The sequence below is a fragment of the Ascaphus truei genome, chromosome 2 (assembly GCF_040206685.1).
Source record: "Ascaphus truei isolate aAscTru1 chromosome 2, aAscTru1.hap1, whole genome shotgun sequence".
Taxonomy (NCBI): Eukaryota; Metazoa; Chordata; class Amphibia; order Anura; family Ascaphidae; genus Ascaphus; species Ascaphus truei.
Window position 1 is genome coordinate 45,095,596 of NC_134484.1, and position 23,055 is coordinate 45,118,650.

Genomic DNA, 23,055 nt, shown 5'->3' on the forward strand with positions numbered 1-23,055 from the left:
TTCCTCAGTGTACCTTCAGTGTTGGGTTCCACACCATTTATTTTCAGTACTTCAACTTGGTCGGGATTCCTATTCACCCGAAGTACACCCCATGGCACTTCTCTTTTACGGTCAGCAGACTCATAGGCTTGGGCCTTTCTGTCTTGACTCTTTAACTTACTCCGTTGGGAGTGTTGCTGAACAAACTGTGAGGTCTTTCTCATCTTACAAACATGGACACTCTTTAGTCCCATTCTCGACTGTCTCTTCACAGCGGCTGCCTTCCTTGCAAGGAAACCACTATGGGTCCCATAGTACAACTGGCTTCTTACTTTGCTACTACATAGCACCTTGGTCTTCCCATCCCGTGCCTTGTGAAAAGTAGACTGTAACACTGCAACGGTATTGCAGTCACCCTTCTTGGTGCGCCTCACTTGCTTTATCTCTACCAATGGCAATAAATATGTCTTCACTTCTCAGCTGTAGTTAATTCTTTATCTCTACCACCCTTTTTCCCATGGACTGCTTCCGTGACCCGTCTGTCTTGGGGTTGTAAGCTTTTCCTCCAGCTTCATCTGAGAAACCTCCTGCTGGGCAGCCGTAGAGTCCAACGTAGCGTCCCGCTCAGTCTTCAGAGCCTCAAGCTCCTTGACTAGGTCACACTTTTGTTTCTCCGCCATCTTGCGGCCAGCACACTCAGACTCCAGTCCTTCTGCCTTTCTTCTTTCACTCAGTGCGGCTGCTAGTCCATCTTCGTTAGAATTGAGTCGCGATCCTACGTCTCCTAGCAAACTCAGGGCAAGGCTTAAATCTGTCTCTCTTTCGTTATTCTGGACCTGCAGCTGCTGGTGCTCCTCCCGGACCTTGTCTTGCTCCAGCTGTAGCCGGGCCCCCTCATTGGTCGTGTAGTCAAGCCACTTGTGGATATCAGCTATCTCGGTTTCATGGTGCAACATCAGGCAGGCCACCTGACGGACGGACACCTCCTCCGTCTTGGCGCACTGCATCTCGCACTCAGCCATCTGCATCTTCAACTCTTCAATCTGATGCTGCCAGTCCCCTCTCAGGGCCTTCACTTCTTCCCGGTGCTTACTCTCGGTTTGCATCAACGCCTCCTTCATCTTTTTGAGCTCTGCAGTTCTTGTTGCTAGGATCGCTGTTGCTTCTGTCTTCCAGGCTTCTTTCTCCTTGGCATACTGACTCATGGAGATGGAGTTGCCTCTCTGCTTCTCCAGCTCTTGCTCCAGTCTCTGGACCTTCTTGCGCTCCCTCTCATACAGAATCACCTGGCTTCCCAGCTCTGCCCCTAGCGATGCTTTTGTGGCGTACAGCGTGGCCCTCAGTTCCTCATGCTGTTCTGTGGGGACATACTGGGTACTCAGCCGTTCCTGTAGCACTTGCTGCTTCTCCTTGGCTGCTTGCAGACTTGCATGTAGCTCTTGCAGCTGGCTCTGCCATAAGTGCGTTGCCTGTGTGTGCTGCTGCAGGGAGACACGTTGCATCCTCTCTGCATTCTGCAGTGCTTCCTGCACCTCTAGCTTTTCCTGGATCAATTGCTTCTCCACTTTTCCTGCTTGGTGGAGCTTCTTATCACCTTTACTGATTTGATCAGTCAAGTCTGAATTTTTCTGCGTCAGACTTACATTCTCCTTCTTTACAGTCTCTAAATCCCTCAGGGCACTCTCATGGGTTTCCTTCAACTTACCCAGCTCTGTGTTTAGACTGTGGCCCTCCTGGCGTGAGAGCTCCAGCTCTGTTTTGAGCGCGCTAGCTTCTTGGTGAGAAACTTCTAAGTCTTTGATGAAGTTTTGCACATCTCTCTGGGACATCTGATAGCATAGTCTTCAGTCAGGACTTGTTCTCTCTGATTCCATGTTAGCAATTGCGGTGTTGGCCTTATTCAAACTTGTCGTCAGCTCCTCCAACTCACTCCGCAAGAGATGCTCTGTTTTCTTTAATGCCGCATACTCTTGTATAGCTGGGAGTATACACCTCTGTACCTCGGCATTAGCTTCTCGCTCCCTATTCAATTGTTTCTGCAACACATCATAATCACGCTGGGCAGTTTGGAGTGCAGAAATTAAGGCCTCTTTTCCCTGGATCAAGGATTCAGCTTCCCTTTGCTCCTCCTTTTCCTTTGCCACCGTTCCTGTGACAATTCTGCCCATCACTCCGGTCTGCAGCACATCTCGGTGGCTTGCTGACGCCTGTTGTCCTGATATCGCAGGCTCAAGTGGTTCGGTCACTTCCTCTGTGACTTGACAAATATTTTTATTTTTCTTCTTTCTCTTTGTTTAATTAGTTCCAGAGACATCAGTGGTACTGGGCACACACACACTGGACACTTTTGCAGCTTTCATCTGCGGGTACGTCTCTTTTCTCGGGGCCACATATGCGTCGTCATCATAATCATCATATGGCCTGAAGGGACACTGTTTTGTATGGTTATGTACATTGCAAAACTGACAAATGACGGCGGCCATTTTAAAACCCCGTTTTTTCTTTTGTTTTGTTTTTCACACCCGACGAGGCAGACTTTGCACGACACACGTAAGTTGTTCTTGCTTTACAATATTTGAACCTTCTGGGTTCTTCTTAGGGCAACTTCTTTGCAAAAATCTTTTTTACCAGACAGGGCAAACTTTACCTCACAGCACTTGCTAGCTGCAAATTCACTCACTTCAGCAAAAGGCATTAGCTTTACACAGCAATCCTTTCATACCCGACGGGGCAAAATTTACACTCAGCGCTTGCTAGTTGTAACTTCCATGCTTCAGCAAAAATCATTTTTTTTTCCCGCTTGAGTTCAGTGTCTCAACACATCTTCATCTACTGACCCCCAGAGGCGTAGCATCCCACTTCTGACACCACCTGTAGCAGGACGGCCTCGTGGCGGGGTCAGCAAGATGCTAGACACGATGGGAAACGTTAAACACTAGTGGTTTATTAGCCACAACCAAAATAAGTAGGGTGCACTGTCCCTTTAAGAAACTACTTTCTTGAAAATTAAAGCCTAGTCCCGTTAGGGACACTAACACACTTCTTGAGCCCTTACTAACAGGACAGCCAACTAGTCTGGTCATGCCCAAAACATGCTATACAAAGGATAACGATACGTATAAGAATAAAGTCTTATCTGTTTTGCCGCTCCAGTAGCAACAGGAACACGGTTCCGGGGAGCAGGCTGTGTCCAGCCTCGCAGCGATCTTTATCTTTATCCTGGGTTGGGGTCCAAGCTGGTCCCAGCAGCCAAGCTCCTCACAGGACTGGGGGACCAGAGCAACAGCAACGGCTTCCCAGCCGCAAGAGTTCTCTCCACCTTCCTGTGGAAAAACAAGCTCTCTGTGTGTGTGTCACTTCCTGCTTTTAAACCTGCAGTCTCTCAGGCCTCCTGCTTAATTAGGCTGCAGGTGTACTTCTTTCTGTCTGAGGAGATTAACACTCTGTGAACTGGCTGCAGCGTCTCTCCATTCACTGTCACAGCCTACTGAGTCAGTGACTCTGTCACAATATATATATATATATTCAGTTAGTTTAAATATATATATATATCAATAAAAAAAAATATATATATATATAAATCATGTTAGAATCAAAAACAATATCTTTTAGATTCTCATTTTAAGCATTATGATTCTTTAGAATTATAATATTTACCATACTTACCGATACAATGCTGTAATGTCTATATGATATTCTACAGTTACCAATTTACCAGGTAATATTTAATTGTAGATAAAGACACCATGGAGAAGGCAACTCTTACAGTAAAATACCTTGACCTTCAGATGAGAGCATGAAAAAGACACAAAGGAAAGACGTCCTAATGCAACGATGTATGACTGGCTTATCCCTGTATTTTTGGTGGAGTCTACAACGCATGGCTGAATCCGCGTCTGGATTCTACAAATCCGTCCATAGTGTTGAATCCAATGGCGGTTGTTGATGAATCCGCATGGATTCAAATTGCCCAACTCCGTTTGCGGCTTTTACACCGCGAAATGAATTTTGGGAGTAACATCAGCAAAAATCCGGGAAACGGATTTGGGCAAATACACCCACCTCTAATAGTCAGTAGATCAAATATAAAGTTTCTGGTTAGTCCAAAAAAGGGGGGCAACGTCAATGTTTCAGGGTACTGACCCTTTCTTCTGGCCTATTCCTGCGGATATAAAAAGAAAACCACTGTACTACCCTTTGCAAAGGTCCGTCTAAGAATCCAACGCAAGAGCACAGTCAAATTGATGATATGCAAAGCCCCATGCGGGGGGTCCCAATGATGTAAATTAGAGTTTCCTCTGTGTATCTAGATCTTTTCATGAACAGTAAAAATACCATATCTTGTTTTATTACTGTGTGTCTTTCTTACTACTGTGTCTTTCTTAATGTGTGTGCGGGGTAGATTATTGTTTATATACCATTTATTTAGGCATGTCCTTGTCTCCCCAGCACCACTTCTTATATCGTTGATGAATATATTATTAGTACGTACATTTTCATAAAAGGTGGTGCCATTTTTGTATGTTTATGATTTGATACATAAACTCTATCTACTGTAATGTACACAATTGTATGTTTAAATACCATTTACCTGTATGGCCTTTCATGAACAATAATGGATATTACACTTATATAAATATACCTCAGTAGTTTGACATGAAATCCCATGTTGTCATTTTACTTATCAGAATGAAAGCCCGGGGCGCTTAACAAAGGGGTGACATGGGACCTGTCGATGCCCCCTGGATGACTCCTGCATGAGGTGCCATTAGCCATAGGTTTATAGTTGCTATGGCTGGGGGCTAGGCTGTGGGGAGTCTTAGTTTGGGGTTGACCGGTTGAGGGAGGATTAGCCATTTTTATCTTACAGTGACTAGTAGTCAGGTAACTCCACCCTCCCCCTATTTTATGTCATAAAGGATTTATTGATGCGAAGTACAATAAGGGAACTGCTGACCACCTACAGTATAATTAAAAAAATTAAATACAAATACCGGTGCTCCTGGTTCAGGAATCTCTGTATGGTAATCCAACTTAAACTAAATAGGTGGAAGAAGCAAGGCACAACGGATTTCTTTTTGCAAATTTATTGCCAATAAATCGATTTATTGCCAATAAATTTGCAAAAATGAGCTGAATTCTACCATCAATTGCTACAGAATTCAAAATGTATTAATTGGTATGTGTCTGAGCTGAATTCTACCATCAATTGCTACAGAATGTTAAATCTAATCAGTATGTCTGTGAGAGTTGATTAGGCAAACCCTTCCCTTAATTGTTAGTCAATAGGCTGTGAAGCCATTTGGCTGTGTGTCCCATCTTATGTGTCATATTTAAAGTGTCTGTCAGAGTTAATTTTGGTGTTGAAATTGGAGGTGAAGATTTGAGGGACATCTGGACTTTGCACACCACCTTTGCAACTGTGAGAACTTAACTTTCCAAAAGCTGTGATTCTTTGTACTCTTTCTATCCTGCAGTACCTGGGTAGTCTCACCTCCTGCATCTCACTATGCTCTCCCTACTGCTTTTTCTGTTTGATGTTTCCTCACTCCTTTGTGAACGTCTCTGTTCTCTCCAACGTCCCCACTCCCCACTGCACCATTATTTATACAACTCTCTCCCGACAACTTCTTTACCCCTCAATAAAAAAACACCCACACAAATCCTCTATTCACACCGTCTATCTACTCCTTCCTGCTGCTGGGGATATTCCCTAAATCTGAAGCCAGACATACACACCTGATCTCACCCACGCCTGCCTGCCATCTCTTCCCCTGTAAATTGTGTTAACCCTCATTTCAATTCTGACTAACCTTAAAACTTGCCCCACAAATCAAGCATCCCAATAGCCTGCACTCATCGTTACTGTCCCACACTCCTACCATCCAGTGTGGCCAAGCACTGCCATCTACAGCACTTATTCCCTCACCTGCTGTCTCTGTAAGTCTCCCACCATACCTATTAGATTGTCAGCTCTTCAGGGCAGGGATTTCCTTTCCTATTGTCTGATTTTGCTGCACTTATTGTATTATTATAATTCCCTGTACTGTATTCTTTGTGAAGCGCCAAGTACACTTTTGACGCTATATAAATAAAAACATACAAATAAAGACGTACAAAAAGAAATCCGTAGTGCCTTGCTTCTTCCACCTATTCAGTCGTTATTGATGTGAAGAACGTAATGTATGAAATACAATTTAGGGGGAAAAAATGAAGAGTGGTTTTATTGGTCGCATGCACAAGTGGAGTTTTGCTGACATTGGTCATATTTATGCTGATATAAGATGTGGCATAATATGTTGTTTAACTTACTGTTAAGGCTGCAGGTTGGGGAGCGGAGTCGTGGCTAATTAATTACCAGAGGTGTTGGTTATTTCTTGGCTGGGAGGTAGAAGTACACGTTTGATGTCGTTTAATAAAATCATGCTACAGCCTTACCACCCCCAACAGTACAGTATGTTGTCTGGTTTCTTTATTTATTCTGGGTTTATGTAGGTAATTATTGAAGAAAGGACATGTGCATCCTATGGTTCCCATGTGTGTCTAACAAGCGAAATAACACTATCTGTTGATTTATTGTATTCATTTGATGTCATTTTCCCAGTAAATACCATCTCATATGGCATTTGTTGAGAGAAGCATTTTAATACATTCCTTTCACTATCTGATTGACATGATGTAATCACTCTCCAGATCATGCAGGCAGAATGGCATTTTCCTCCCTCAGTTCTGTTCTGTTTGCCTTCCTGGTCTGAATCATGCATAAGTAATATGCCCTTTAGGCCTGGAATTCTTCTGAGAAACTACAGTATGAGGCATATTAAGGAGACATCAAAATTGTTTTAATTCTAACCCCCTTATTCACTAAAGTGCATTAGTACTAATCAGACACTAACTCATACAAACTTGCATTGACTTGAATGGGAGTTTGCCGGTGTTAGTTATTCATTGGCATTAACGCAAATGAATACATTTGTAAATGTCTAAAGAGCATTTTTTATAAAAGTTCTCCCTCCTTCCACCAGAGGAACTTTTACCCATAATCGAAACTGATCCTTAACCAATAATCTTCATATCTACTCATTTGGGTCTTTGGAACTTCACAGTTATAATTAAGTGGGGGTTGGGGAGGGGAGTGCCAGTGTGGGGTGAGAAATAGCCAGTAAACCCACCCACAGACAGCCGTTTCGACCTTAATGGGTCTCATCAGTGTGGGGTTGGTTATACTGGCTTTGCAAAATGAAGCATTGGATAGGTTTCACCACACTTATTTAAGTTATGGTGGGTAAAGAAAAGTGACAAAAACCCTCCACAGTAAAGCAAATATGCAAATGGAAATATTACTGTATGCTCTATATTTATATATATTTATTTATAAATAGGGCGTCCCAGAGAATGTTGGGATCCTAACACATTTGCAATGGCCTCACCTGTGGTACCAGGATTAGTTTTTGGCTGCAACTGAACATTAAACATTACAGACATATTGGTAAGTCTTTACATTGAGCAATATTGTGAACATTGAGAAACAAAAGTATTCCTTTACCTGATTTTGATGTGACAAGAAGCTTATATCCTTTAACTTTATCTTTTGACGCTTTCCATGAAATCAGCACACTGTCCTGAGATACAACTTTGTATCTCAGTCTTGACGGTGGTGAGACTATGAAGGCAGAAAAAAATAGGGCAGTTCTTAAGAGAGAAGAAATATAAATGGACATGCATAAAAACTTACCTAAAGTTAGAAACATGTAACATCCTTCACACGCCCACATTTAGAATTGGTTATTTGTAATGCCACACGTAACATTGTACTGGAGACCAAAATGGATGATGTTCCCGCATGACATACCATTTATGGATGCTATTAAACGCACAATTAGGACAAGACAGGTCATGTTAGGGGTTAGAACTCCAGCAAGCAACATTGACGACACAGAATGGGATTTGTCAAAGTTCTACTCCAGCTTTGCAGTGGCACCAATTATGAAAACATTGAGGAAAAAGAGGAAAACTGGCTTACGTTCCCAAAATGTTTTAAATTAATTCAGTAGAACTAAATCTTTTTTCTAATTAGGATAAGCAACGTTATAAGCAACATTTGTAATTTAATATGGATTAATATTTAATTGTGTAATTGACATAATTACATTTTTTTTCTGTGGCTGCATGAAAATTTGTACTGGGCAAGTTGCAACAGAAATATTCAGCATGCTACTGTATCTTGTTAGTAACACTTATGATAAGAACTTGCAGCCAGACAAACAGTAGCCGTGGTTTATAGCTTCTAATGTATGCATTAGGTGATAGGAAATTGCTTGAGGAAATAATCAATCAGTTCTTAATAGGCTTGGGGCAGAATATTTAAGCAGCTCCTTAATGAAGATGCATAGTTTCGATTTTCCATTGGCAAGGAAGTACAAGCTTGGAATGCACATTTCTTAGGTTCACTGAAAATAATTTCTATACACATGTTGGGTGGGCGACATAAATATGGTAGTATGACAAGCAATTCAATATTGAAACCTTATGTTCTATATCTGTATAGCAAACAGTTTTTCTTCATTAGACCAAGGAACACATATTTATTTTTTATTTTCTTATCAGTGGTTTTCAAAAGATTTTCTAATTTTGGGGATAATCTTTGGAAAACTCACTGCACGCTAATCACAAGAAATAAAACCATCACCAAACCAGAGAAACCATAACCCATTCCAAATACAGAACTATTCACCTGCCTGATATGTACAGTACAAAGAAAGACACATTTCCCAAACATGTTCCGGAGTATAGAGGCCTTGATAGACTGGAGAAGACGTGCCGGCAATTTTGACATAACTAGTTGGTCTTGCTCAATTATTTTTCAAATAAATGAGCATATACATATTAAAGAGGGAGAAATCATAATATCAGGTATTTTTTTTTAGACAAGGTAATATTAAAACTAATACTCAAAAAGGTGCATGGACACGTTAATCGGGAAAAAAAAGGTTCAATAAAAAATAAAACGGCGCTACTAAAGTTATACGTTTCTCCAACTCTCTTTTATTTCCTTGCCAAATGGTTAACTTTTTTCTTTGAGTAGCGTATTTCATCTAGTTATGTGAAAACTGACATCTTGGCACATACAAAACATACAGCTAAGACATTAACCTTAAACATTAAACATACATAACGCAATAAAGTTTGGATTACTATGGAGGTGTCACCAACCTGTGCTGAGTGTCTTTATATCTGTGGGCATTTAATGTCTGTGGAACAAAAGCTACTTTCTTGTGATGAAAATGATAAAACAAACATAAGTGTGAAAATAAACATACGTTTAAAAAAAAAAAAAAGTGTATATGTCGATCCAACAAAGCAAAATGATACAACATCCAACCAATAAGTTAATGAGTAAGGTGCACAACTTATGCTGCTGTATTTATCTAATTCCGAAAAGATAAATATGCCTTTTTGAAATATATTGATTACTCCAGAGTTTGATCCCGTCAGCATTCTCGCCATTTTTGCTTCATTAGCTTTCAAGTCAGTAGAATGGTATTTCCACTCGTGTTCCAACTTGAACAGTGAAGGGTCCAGATGGCCTGCTAGCTGCCTCGCGAAAGGTATTCAGTGGAGAATCATTGTAGAAACATCAAAGGCAAAGTTCTGTTACATTGATGCTGTACTAATTGGGAACGTGGGAAACAAGGATACTTAGTTAACGAAATGAACACTTAAGGAGCTGACCGGAAATGTTTTAGCTCAGCAAACAAAACACACATCGCGTTTGTACCATGTGCTGATTGTTATCTGATGCTGCACAATGATGACGTTCGCTGGAAAGTTATATAGTTGCAAGGATACAAAGCAAGATGTATTTCACTGATCAAAGTTGCGTAGGGGAATACAGGCTCAACTTGGATATGTCCAATCATGCAAAAGTCATGTAACATAATTCCCACAGCACCTTTCTAGGCTTTTGTACATCAAATAATGTTTTTCTTTCGCCCCAAAACATAAACTCACCCAACAAGGATATTAATGTTACCAGGTTTGCGGCCCTTCTGTTAACCAGGTAATACGTTGATTTTTTTTTTTTAAACATTCTTGGGTTGCTTTACTTTAAAAAGGGGATTGCAACGTGTGGAAACCTGCCTCGTTTAAATCCATCAGTGTCTTCATATTTGGGCCTTACGTTGCATTTTGTATGGTTTTATTGAATGTATCAACTATGGTCCTGACCAAAAAAAAGAGATGTATTTGAATGAAAGAAGTATTGAAAAAAATACATTATTACTAAATTAGCACTATAAAACTATTGTTATTTTAAGAATAAGAGGCATAATATATTATTATTATCCTTTATTTGTATAGGGACAACATATTCCGCAGCGCGGTACAGTGGGGGGGGGGGGGGTACAGAGTGACATCAGTTACATAAACTGAATGACATACAAGTAAGGACAGACAAGCGCAAACAGATACAGAAGGTACTGAGGGCGCTGATCATGAGAGCTACAATGTACAGAGAATGAGAGATATTATTTAAACAAAAGGTAAAGAGGCTGCTCATTGTGGGGGTGAAGTTTGCCTCAGGATGGAGTATGGTCCAGCCATACCACTGGATCCATTAAGGTTTTGGGGTGTGGATGTTAAGGGGTATTAGATAGCATGGAGTTTGATCTTAATATATTCAGATTAGCTTTGTGAATTCCTATAGCCCCAAGGCTTACAATCTTTGGCGCTTATAACAGCCCAACCCAATACAGTCCCAAATCAAGTGAAATAATACCTCCAGTGCTAGAGAGCCTGCAACACCCTGCAGTGCACTGGGAACCCCTCCAACGCTGAAAAAAGATATATCCCGTGAAGAGAAACACACACTATTCAAAAACGTACAACAAACATACGTTTTATAATGGTATTGGCCTGTGAGGTGTACAAAAGGGGATATATCAAAGCCCTATGATGAGAACGCAAATTCACATTGTGTGGATTAACATGATTGAATAATGCAAACGCGTGTTCTATGTTATCGACTCCACATACAGTAACATGGGACATCACATATGTACTGCTGTCAGTATTCTATATATGAGGATATTTGTGTTTTACAATTTTGAAACACCCTTTAATTTTCTTAAAATCTGGCCTTGACTTGGAGCCGGGGGATTTTCCATAGCAGAACCACGATGTTTTCCCCCGCAGCTCCCGAGAATTGTGTTATAAATTACCTGTATAACTTTGGGGGGGATTTAAATGGCCGTCCAATAGGAAGCCATAACTGATTATGAAACTTCCTATTGGCCCCAAATTTGGCAGCCATTTTGTTTCCTTTGAGGGAGAATTTAAACCCAATCTCTTCACCGGTAAGTATCTCGTGAAATTAAAATAATGGTGTTTGCCTCAGGGGAACCCCTAGTCCATACACAGCGGGAAGATAATGGGGGCTAAAGATGAACAAGCTGAAGAAACTGTTTCATTAATAGCTGTATCCACTGGCCTTCCCAGTGCCTCCTACGTAGCACATAATACAAAATGATGACGACAATGTACTGTATCTTAACGATATTACAGAAATCCAGTACTAAAAAGCAAAGAACAGAAGCTCCTAGTATAGCTCACAGCTGTATTTTTACCATTTAATAAAAAACATTTGTAAAATTGCATCAATATATCATCTTCAGTTGGTTTTGACAGCTTGGACTTTGTGGACAGGAGGCGATAGGAAGAGTTACTGTACATGACATGCGGCCTAATACATTGACATGGAGCAAACACTGCACTCAGGGGCATCATTGTTTTCTCTTTTTCTTAGAGTCAAAATATCTACCACATCTGATCTGACACAAACTCTTCCGATCTGCGGCACAACATTTCTAGATCTGATGGAGATGCAAGCAAATAAAATGTGATTTTGTTTTGTTTATTGTGTTTAAAGTCACGTTGGAGGAGTTTGATATATATAGCCATGTTGTTGGTCTTGCTACTTTAGCAATGAAAAGGTTTACAGAATATCTGAATGAGTACAAGTGGCTTCACATTACACATATAACTGTGTAGAGATGACATATCCCGATAATATCTTATTCTGTGACAAATTCATCCTCGCCCCGCAGAGCTTACAATATAGAGCGTCTTAGGTATGAAAAAATAAAAAAGACATAAGCAATAAAGCTAAAAGAAAACATATTCATAATTAGTGTCAAGAGATGAATTCAACAAATGAAACATTCAGACTTGTATTTTCACATTGATTGCCTACACCGTCATGTAGCCAACATACAGTTGTGAGTGACCCATGCCAATCAGCCAAAGGTATGCAGGTGAGGACAGTGCATTATTTTGACCACAGGCTAGTTTTTAATTAAATATGTGGTCAAGCCACGTGCAGTATAATGTAGAAGAATCACACTGCTGTGCTGACCTGTTAAGTGGCTCACAACTGTGTGTGACTTACAACGGTTTATGCCAGGGGTGGGCAACGCCAGTCCTCAAGGGTCACTAACAGATCAGGGTTTGAGGATATCCCTGCTTCAGCACAGGTGGCTCAATCAGTGGCACAGGTGTGCAGATGTGGCTCAGTCAAAGACTGAGACACTGATTGAGCCATGTGTGCTGAAGCAGGGTTATCCTGAAACCCTGACTTGTTGGTGGCCCTTGAGAACGGGAGTTGCCCATCCCTGGTCTATGTCAGCATATCTACAATGAAAACACTCAAATAGTTATAACGGATGTGTGGGTTATTCATTGACTCCACTACAAATATGTAGCAATATGGGACAAGGTGATTTTCACATCTGCACACCAGATATCTGACATGAGGAAGATAATATTTTGTGTACATGATTACCTTGACTCTGCACATGGCTGGAGAAGAAAATTGTCACTGCTAAAAATGACAGAAAGACCTCCGTCTGTAAATTGTGTCCCGCCTTCATTCTTTCTATTAAGGTTCAGTCACCAAGTCTGCAAGTACAAATGAAGAGGGGAATGTATGGAGAATAATGTACAGAGAGCAATTTCAGTGCTGTGAAATATATACTGTCCAAGCACGCAAAATCCCCAAACTCTTCAATCCATTATATTTTCTAAAGTCTTTTATAAATATGTCAGAGCAATCTATAATCCATGTAGGAACACCTCTTATTTCAACACAACTCGTGTCTGGCACGCAGACCGTAATGAGGATCTTCTAATGGGCTGTCCAAGAAATGCCAAAATGGCCAGGAGATGAGAGAAGATAGAGGAGGACAGAGTTAAAACACACAGACGGACCAGAGAAGAGAGGGAGGCAGTTATGGCAGTGAGTAAATACACCCAATGATAGTATGAGCAGGTAGATGGCATTAGGTATTTAATTTGTCCGTGTGCAAAGTAAGCTGTGTTTTCCACTCATCCTGCAATGGCTTGTGTAAGGTTGGCATACACACTTAAACTAAGCCATAAATTAAATACCAAAACTACATTCATAGCATATTTTAGTGCTAACCACCATCCCAAAACATGCTCAGTCCTTGGTAGCACCCGAAGTATATGGCCAATCATGACTCTAGGTTACAACATATTAGCGACTGAAAACAATCATTATTTGAGATCCTCCCAGCAATAAATGGCACATTTTGAACACTAAAGTTTGGATAAAAAAAAAGAATTTCCAAAATTCCAGAGTATTTCATCTGTTTAGTTTGTTTATGACAGCACTGGATAATGGTGCACAGCACGGATTAAACATCGAGCTCAGGCACAAAAAGGTTAAGTTGAGTTTAAAAAAAAGTGATTAAGAACCATAATTACTAGCTGGGGCTATTACATGAAACACCTTCAAGCGCCGGAAGACATCTTATTGCCCATTGACTTGAATGGGCTGTTAGATGTCTTCCTACACTTTAAGGTGTACTATGAAATAGCACAGATTAGTAATTATGGCTCGAAATTTCTTTACTGTACAAAGATAGCAAAAAGTTAACAAAACACTCAAGAGTGCATCCACTTGTGTTACACTGGTTTGCAGACGCTGAGGCACCATTCCCCAAGGTGACATGTAATGTTTAACCATGTTGCATCAACAGACCATGCAACTAGAGATGGGTGAATTTTCCCGCCTAAATCTCAATCCGGCGCGGGTTGGCCAGTCCCTTTCAGTGGCGGATCAGTCTTAAAATGGCAATATATATATATAGAGTAGACCACACTCTCTAGAATGTAAATGAAATTGCAGGGTGCCAACGGGACTAGGGGGACCCGAACCCCCTCACCAATACTACCACACAAAAAGTCCCAGCACACACTGTCTAACAAAGAATGGTACTATGGATTATGTCACTGAAAGATATTTAATGTGAACAAAAGATAATGCAGAGAGTGATGCAGCGCAGTAGTAACATAATGCAACAACAATGATAATGGGGTAAATAGAATAGGGAAAAGGGACAGGGGGTGGGGGGAAACAAAAACAGTAACAAATAAATACACCAGGGGTAGGTTCACAAGGGCGGCAACGTAACGTTTCGGGGGGATACCCCTTTCTCAAGCCCGTTCCCTCAGGTCTGGAATGACCATGAGGTACTTCCCTTTATCCCTACTGCCCCAATGTCTAATGAAGAACTCAGAACAAAAGTCAGTGTACTGCTATAAACTAGAAAGGTAAGTCCTGGCTACACCAATAGTAATGAGCAAAAAATGAATGAAGATCAGACCATCAGGTGACACGACCCTTTCTCTCTCTGAAATCAGCTCTCCTCCTTCAGTGGTGTCAGTATGCCTGGATATAAAGGGCTCCTCTCCTGATGACATCATCAGCATGGGACCGCCTCAGAAGTGGTGATTGGTCTGTGTGCTGTGATTCAGAGCTCCCCAGCTGATCCGAAATTACCACCAGGGAATGTTAATCAGGACATCAGTTCCATCACAGGCATGCTGTGAACGGGCTTGAGAAAGGGGTATCCCCCCGAAACGTTACGTTGCCCCCCTTGCGAACCTACCCCTGGTGTATTTATTTGTTACTGTTTTTGTTTCCCCCCACCCCCTGTCCCTTTTCCCTATTCTATTTACCCCATTATCATTGTTGTTGCATTATGTTACTACTGCGCTGCATCACTCTCTGCATTATCTTTTGTTCACATTAAATATCTTTCAGTGACATAATCCATAGTACCATTCTTCGTTAGACAGTGTGTGCTGGGACTTTTTGTGTGGTAGTCTTAAAAATGCAGATTCATTTTGTTTTTCTATTACTGGAATCCGAACCTCCAAACGGAATTAAAACAGGGGGGAGGAGTATACAGTATAAATAGTGTTGAATCCGACGTCGGATTCGATATATAAACACGTTCCGGGGACCGGATTCACGTGAAATCCCACGTCGGATTCTTTCAAATCCGAGAATTCGAATCCCATGGGTGAATTTTAAAGAATCCCAGCGGGCTAAAGTAGATGAAATCCAGGTCCGTATTTAAGCGCGTGGATTGGATGTGGGCTGAAAAGCCCGGGAAAAATCAGTGGGTCGGATTCTGACAGGTTTGCCCCTCTCTCAACTTGTGTGAGGATTCGCCATCCTGGCGGCTGGAGACCGTCCCTCACCTGAAACCTGCGGCTGTGACAGACACTCAGGAAGCGCAGTCTCACGGCTCGTTACGCACGCGCGCACAGATCTTGCGCGGCCTGTCTGCCCCCCGCGGATTCTGGCTCCGCCCCCTGCTCTGGCGCTCGGCGGTTGCGCTCATGCAGCCTCCCCACTGAATCACGCCCCAGTCTCCGCCCCCGTCCTGGTGACGGACAGGACCGGCGTGAGAGTGACTTGCGCACCGGACTCTGCCCCCTGATCTCCGTGACGCGTGGGTCGGCGCGTGCTCAGTCCCGCCCCCCTTCCTGATCAGGCTGCATCATAGGGCACACCTGTGTGCACCAGCAGCCTATAGGATTCGGTTTCCTGGTCCCGCCCTGGCTCTTCATTGGAGGATCTCCCTTTATATACCCTCTTGCTCCAGACTCTCATTGCTGAGCATAGTCTTGTGTGACGCCGTGCCTTGCTGCATTCAGTTCCTGCTACCTTGCCTTGCCTGCTGTTCCTGCCATTGCCAGACCCTGCTACTCTTCGTGGACTCCTTACCTCTCCTCTCCTGATCCAGCTACGAACGACCATTCTCCTGTCTCCAGTCCTGACCTTGGCTAGTACCCGGACGATCCGCTACTCTCCTATCCTAATCCAGCAAGTACCCTCTACTACTCTCACATCTATACTCCTGACCTGGCTTGCACGACCAATTTACATCCTAGGCGCGCCTGCGTGGCTGTGGGTTGGCGTTACTCAATTCCCTACCTCAGCAACGCGATCGCACTTCGTTTGTGGTGAGCTACGCATTACAACTTGTAACACAATGCAAATCAATACATTGAAGGCTGCTCTCTCAACAAAGAGGTTACATTGCGGATATCTCATTAAGATGTGGACATGCACTGTGGACAAATACACTAAGTTTGTCTTGTAGCTTTCTCTCTTTTCATTTATTGCCTTAATGCTTTAGCATTCGTACAGTCAAAATGAATTAACCCCTTCACTACCAGAGATGGAGAAACCTGAAACATTTTCAATGTGTTGCTTGCCCATCTGCCACTGAAAGAGCAGAGGGAATATACAATGATCAACACATTCCCTATTCATTTCGCAGAAATACACACAGAGCAACGTGCATATCATATTTGAATAACAAATTGTGGGATGAAATGTGCCTTTTCTTTTATAGCAATTACTAATTTGGAGGCCCGCGGGAGCTAACATTAAAAGGTATATTCAGAAAAGTTTATAATGTATTTTACACCATATTGAGTATACCTCTAACAGATGTTCATTTTTTGTACAGTAAAATAAAAAGTATTCCAGAGTAACCACATTGACTGAATACCAGTGATAGCTAATAGTAAATGATTACATAATGTACTTTCCATACTACTTCAGATATATGTTATGTTATCCCTTTCTGTGCTAGTTCGATGGCCTTACAGGTCCACCTGGCAGAGATGGAGTTAAAGCAATCTGAAGCTGAGGAATTTATTTATTTATAAAAATGTTTTACCAGGAAGTAATACATTGAGAGTTACCTCTCGTTTTCAAGTATGTCCTGGGCATAGAGTTAAGATGAAAAATAATACATGTGACAAATACATAGTTACATAAGTGAACAGGGTATATATTATATACAAGACATTGCATGCACAGCTAAAGATAATATATATTATAGGCGTATGTAACAGTTACAGACCAGATTAAAATGTGAAACAGCCTTAGTTTTGAAAGAACTTAGACTGGTGGTGGCTGTGAGAGTCTCCGGTAGATTGTTCCAGTTTCGGGGTGCACGGTAAGAGAAGGAGCGACCGGATATTTTGTTGAACCTTGTGACCATGAACAGTCTTTTGGAGTCAGATCTCAGATTATAATTTGGTCGACTTCCAAGCATTAGACTGGGATCGGGAAGGAACTGCATACTATTAGTTTACAATGTGCCATTACTTCTGCCCCGACTTCCCCTGCAATAGCTGTAATTAGTGCTGTGCTTAGCAAGTATTACTAAAAAGAGTGTGCAAATTTATGCACTTGAAACTCATTTACAAGCCCACATTAAAACATGTTTCTCAACTATAACTAGAAGATCAAAATAAAGAAACACTGGTAGTAAATGTATGTTGTATGTCCGGTTTTTATCCACTAGGTCTTACTTACTTAATACGAGCAATAAGATTTCAGCGGGGGGCTTTCTTGCCTAATGTTGTGACCCATTTGTTTCAGGGAAGAAGGGCATCTGTGGTGCTGTTTATCAATTCAACCACATACATATAAGATTTAGCATATATATATATATATATATATATATATATATATATATATAAATGCTTGTGTAGCTGCTTCTTTAGTTTGTACCCTTTGTAATCCCTATATCTACTTCCAATGGAATGTCATTAATATGATCATATATTCCTTGGAGTATAAGTGCCCAGTATCTCATGTCTGAAGGGGTCCAATACAGTATATGGCATTGCTATCTTTTACTAAAAACCCAGGGGTAATAAATATATCCCTGAGCACTAAATCACTGAGAAGTGAAGAAGCCAAATTAGAAGGGTACACACAACTTAGTATAAGAGAAGCTACATAAAACATACTTTGGTAACGTAACCACAACATGGAAATCTATTGTTGTGGGGTCATGTGCTAGTGGAGTAGCTGAACCTTTGTTAGCAGTCACAGTTTAATTCATAACCTGCTGTGTTATAATTGTGCAAAGGAGGAGTATTGTTCCTCTAGCAACAAATATATAGCCATTTCAGTATTAATGCATAATTCATTGTTGTGACAGTAGATCCACTAATTGGGTCAATGCCTCCTAGATAGTGTTATCTCACACTAATAAATGAGCAGTTCAGTGATATAGTCACCCTACTCAGTCCCTCATGCTAAATTACTCATACAGCTATCTGCATAACCTGACTGCCACTCCATGCCACATAATTAGCTGCTTATTTGTGGATAGAAAATATATACCATTTTCAGTTACTAATTAATGCCTGCCAATCCTATATTTATAGGCACACTTAGGTGTTATTTATGCCTTGAGGCGCGGTTAAATGACCACATCAAGTTATAGCCTCAATTGGAGAGTATAGCGATACACTTGTGTGTGTTCTCATCTGTTAGCTACCTTCCAGCACTTCAGCACCATGACGGAATTGCGCTGTACCACCTGACGTACGTTTCGCGCAACCAGCGCTTTCTCAAAGGTGGATACGCCCAGTCTGCGTTCGGATTCTTATAGCTAAGTGGTCGTTATGACAATGGGCACTGAATTAACCCCTGCCCTTGCTGGTTGGTTTTAAATCGCGCCGATATCTCTTTCTTAAAACCGGAGGTATATGTAGGATGGATCTCTATGAAAGAATACGATTGCTTAACATTCAGTGCCTTAGTTCAATATTGCGGGACAATATACAGTGTATTGTTAACGACAGATCGGAGGACGATGATTTGGGTAAAGTCCTCAATAACCGAGCAACATTAGTTAGCCGGAGGGCAAGAAACATCAAGGACAAATGACTTTTTCCAAGCAATGTAAATTCAGGCAGCAAGACACAATTTATATCCAGAATGTGTTAACATAATTTGAATGAGTTCTGTTCATTCATTATTTTAGTAGCTTATGGACGTTTTGTGGAAAAATGCCTTCTTTTTATTCTGAAGGTGATTATTGCCAAATGTGACTGAAATTGAACAGCCTTCTGCAGAAGCTTGTAATGAAAAAGTCTACGGCAACTATTTATTATGCTGCATAGTGGCTCCCCAGTGCTTGAAAAAAGTTCGTCTCCATTCAAATGATGGGACTAAACTCCTCTCCAGCACAGGGAAGTGGTTTCACAGCATACTGAATACGGGCCAGCAGTGAATAGAAAGAGTTCATAAAGCCACACATGCTTTTAGTACGTTTAATGCTGTGGTAAGGAACAGATGTGGAAGGGGCTGTATGCTACATTTTACCTGTCCTTCAACCTGAACCTGGCTCTAATGTCAACCCCACAGGAGGATCAATACACAGGGAGTAAAGGATTCCAAGCGTTCAACCACAAAGCTGATGAGTGGATTCTTCCTAAATACATAGCCTGGGGGGGGGGGAAACACCTTTGGAGAGGAATTCCTGAGAGAAGACCCATCCCTTGCCTAGACAGTTAAAGTGCAACACAAAAGTTGCCCAAACTAAGCAGAGAGTAGAGCTGGATAAAGCACTGGATCTTAACCTTTGCTGACCTTGCTCCACAATCAGGCAAGATAAAGCACCTAACCACAGGTGAGCATCAGTGGAATTGGATAAAATACAAATAGCACATATCCAACAACAAACCCATTGCTAGATAACGTTGTGTGAACAAGATGGTCCAAAGTAAACAGTTAAATGCCATTATTTTGCCTTTTCTAGTGCACTTAAAATACTTTTATTTGCCATTAAAACCAAGAGATTTAGGGACCTGGAAAGTAACCTTTTCTGCAGAACGAGTGCAGAGGAGGCTGTATCTTCCCACGTGCCCCTTTCTTTATAGAGTGCTATTCCCTTTCATTAGTCAAAAATAAATAATTTTCTAAACAGAATATGCACATATATATTTATCACATTATTGTCACATTATAACACTGACAACTCAATATCATCATAATATAATCTATACAACAGACAGGCTATTTCTGATTCACCTATCCTGAGAGCAAAACACATAAAAGGAAAGATAAAAACACCTACCTGTGCAAACATTAGTAGTGGTGACTAAGAAGGTCTTAATAGCTCAGAGTAATGTTACAGTACGGTTCAGATTCTCCCAGATGTTCTCATTTGCCTTTGCTGAACTCCAGTCTGATGTGGCAGCTTCCCAGGCTGTTCAGACTCTTCACCAGTTCCCCAGCGCCTCCTTCCTCCACAACACTTGATCTGATAACAAGAAGAAAAGGGAAAGAAAGCAGGAAGGCAGCCAATTATAGACAAGAAGGTGGATAAAGAAAAATTCAGGGCTAATCACTGACATTCAAATCCCCTCCAAAACCCCTCCTCTCCCAATTACCTTTCTAGCAGTTAGTCCCAAACTGTGCAGAGCCAGCTGAATTGGAAGAGGGTGCAGACAGTGGGCTGTACTGTACTGCACTCCTACTACGGTGTCATGATATTTCTTTACAGTGATACATTAAATCCGTAGGGTTGCTGTGGAAAGTGTCACAAATAAATGTGTGTTTATTACGAGAGCGGTAAAATATATATGAATAAAAATAGCCCAAAACATTATCATTGTTATTCTGAACATACAAATGCTGTAGGTTGATGTTTTTGGAGTACGTATTGTATTGCTACATGGTTGCTTGGTGATAAGGTACATATTTCGACTAGCAGTACCTGTGTATAACAATTTTATTGACCTTTTATAGTCTTTTGACACTATTTACTATTATTTAACGTAAATCAATATAAAAAACATACAATAAAAAAACAAAAAGTGCTAAGAATGTACACAAATACCTAAAATGGTTAAAATATAATATTATAATGTATTAATAAAATTCAATCAATTCAAAGGTAAAAAGCCAAAATGACCATTAGGGGTGGGTGCCTCAAAAGTATTCCCAACTCTCATAAAGTGAAGAAAAATGAGCTGTAGTGGGTGAGAAGAGCACACGACACCCATTTGATGGTGCAGATTATTTATTACAATTAATATAGCATAAAATCGGGAAAAATTCCCAGTTACAATCAGCACCCAAGATTGTAAGTGGGAATTTCCCCCGATTTTATTCTATATTAATTGTAATAAATAATGTGCACCAACAAAGGGATGTCGTGTGCTTTTCTCACCCACTACAGCTCATACATCAATATAGGTGTAGACATGAAAATGCAAATAGTTTTGACCTCATTGCTGCCAGAAGGGCTGGAATGCATTGGTTTTGCCGATTTAATGATTATTACCGTGACATGCTAACATTGTACAGTATGTAACACAGGTAAATTACCTGTACAGTATGTGATAAATATATCAACATACTGTGGTAAGGCTATTTACAGATGTAGCAGATACCCTGTTAACATGAGATAACGCATGCGTTGCGTTTAATGTTCCAGCATTAATGCAACGTATCACATTAACAGGAGCGGTAATATCTGCTACCTCTGTAAGAGAACTCAGGACTATACGCCTATAACATATTTTATCTTTAACTGTCCATGCAATGTCTTTATACATAATGTATAATAACCCTGTTCACCTAAGGTAACCATGTATCTGTCATCATAACTCTGTGCCCAGGACATACTTGAAAACAAGAGGTAACTCTCAATGTATTACTTCCTGGTAACACATGTGAAACATTAAAAAAATGAGTAGAGTTAGTAAGGAATATTTTAATTACCATGTCTATTCTACCTAAATTAATTTGTTCCCTGATGTTTCCTGCAGGACATATTACTCAGGAAGGTCATGTACATTGTAGAAAACAAATAATTAATAATGACATACATTACACATATCCCTGTTTACTAAACATACAGATGTACAGACAAATATATACTGCTGTTATGTAGGTGACCAGGCAGTCTGAGTGGAGTGATTTATAGAGGTAATGAATGTTATGTTTGACAACTATTTTCCTTGTGTAAAAATCCCTAAATTGTAAACTTCCAGTTTTGTCAGAGACACAAACGTGATATTCCGGGTAAAAGGCTGAAAAGATTAATATAAAAGAAAACACTCCCAGCGTGAGATCTTTGTGGTCCAGTACAATTAAATGCAAAACGACCATCTAACAACTATAATTGTGAACTCGTTTTCACAGGTAAATGCTTCCCACATTAATTAGTGGTCAAGGTCACTTTCAAAGCAGTGGTCCTGTGTTTGGATTCAGGAGATCCCAACAGTAGGAAAAAAAAAACATTTGGATCTCATTTCAGAACAATTTATATAATACCAATGCTACAAAAACAGCATTTTCTTTTAAATAAACCACCTATCCTTAAAAAGTGTAACTTTATATTTGCAATGAAAAAGGGTTGTGGTGGCAATAGCAATGGCACACTGTCTTTACCAGCTAGCACCTTGAGCATGTAACCCTGGCCCTGAATCTTCTTAAAGCAAATCATTCAACCTTTCTCTTTATCCTTGATAAAAGAGATGTGTTTCTAACTAACTAATCCATGCAACATACAGATGTTAACTTTGCTCCCATCTTTTGTTAGTGTTTATTTACATAAACACACAGCACAATGCTGTTGGATGTGGAGATAATGGATATGCATGAAATCCAGACTTAATATTATTATGTGAATTCTTCTACAATGTATATATCTATTCTGTATAAATTCCAGCCCACATTTTTGACATTTTGATACCTACAGTATGTTAGACGTTTAGGCAAATGCTGTCCCACAATATTCTGATTAAAATAGGAGTAAAAGGTGTTATTAATACCAAACTATTTTCTGCACTTTTCAAAATATTTGTAGTCATACAAAGTTGTAAATGTATTACTCCGATATTACACCTAAATTAGGTGAAAAGATTTGAATCAGCACT

General features: G+C 40.6%; 1 protein-coding gene across 3 annotated transcripts in view; it reads right to left on the reverse strand.

Annotated features, from left to right (window-relative positions):
* The window catches only part of COL14A1 (collagen type XIV alpha 1 chain), a 197,941-nt gene extending 177,512 nt beyond the window's left edge, over window positions 1–20,429 (reverse strand). For 2 of the 3 annotated variants that reach the window (XM_075582318.1, XM_075582326.1), the window contains exons 1-3: window positions 20,244–20,429; window positions 12,818–12,933; window positions 7,526–7,642 (exon numbers count right to left, since the gene is read on the reverse strand). In XM_075582318.1, the coding sequence (XP_075438433.1) occupies window positions 7,526–7,642; window positions 12,818–12,905 (205 nt within the window). In that variant the 5' untranslated portion in view covers window positions 12,906–12,933; window positions 20,244–20,429. The remainder of the gene's footprint in view (window positions 1–7,525; window positions 7,643–12,817; window positions 12,934–20,243) is intronic. The other variant, XM_075582330.1, reaches the window with a different exon arrangement.
* Between the last annotated feature and the right edge of the window lie 2,626 nt (window positions 20,430–23,055).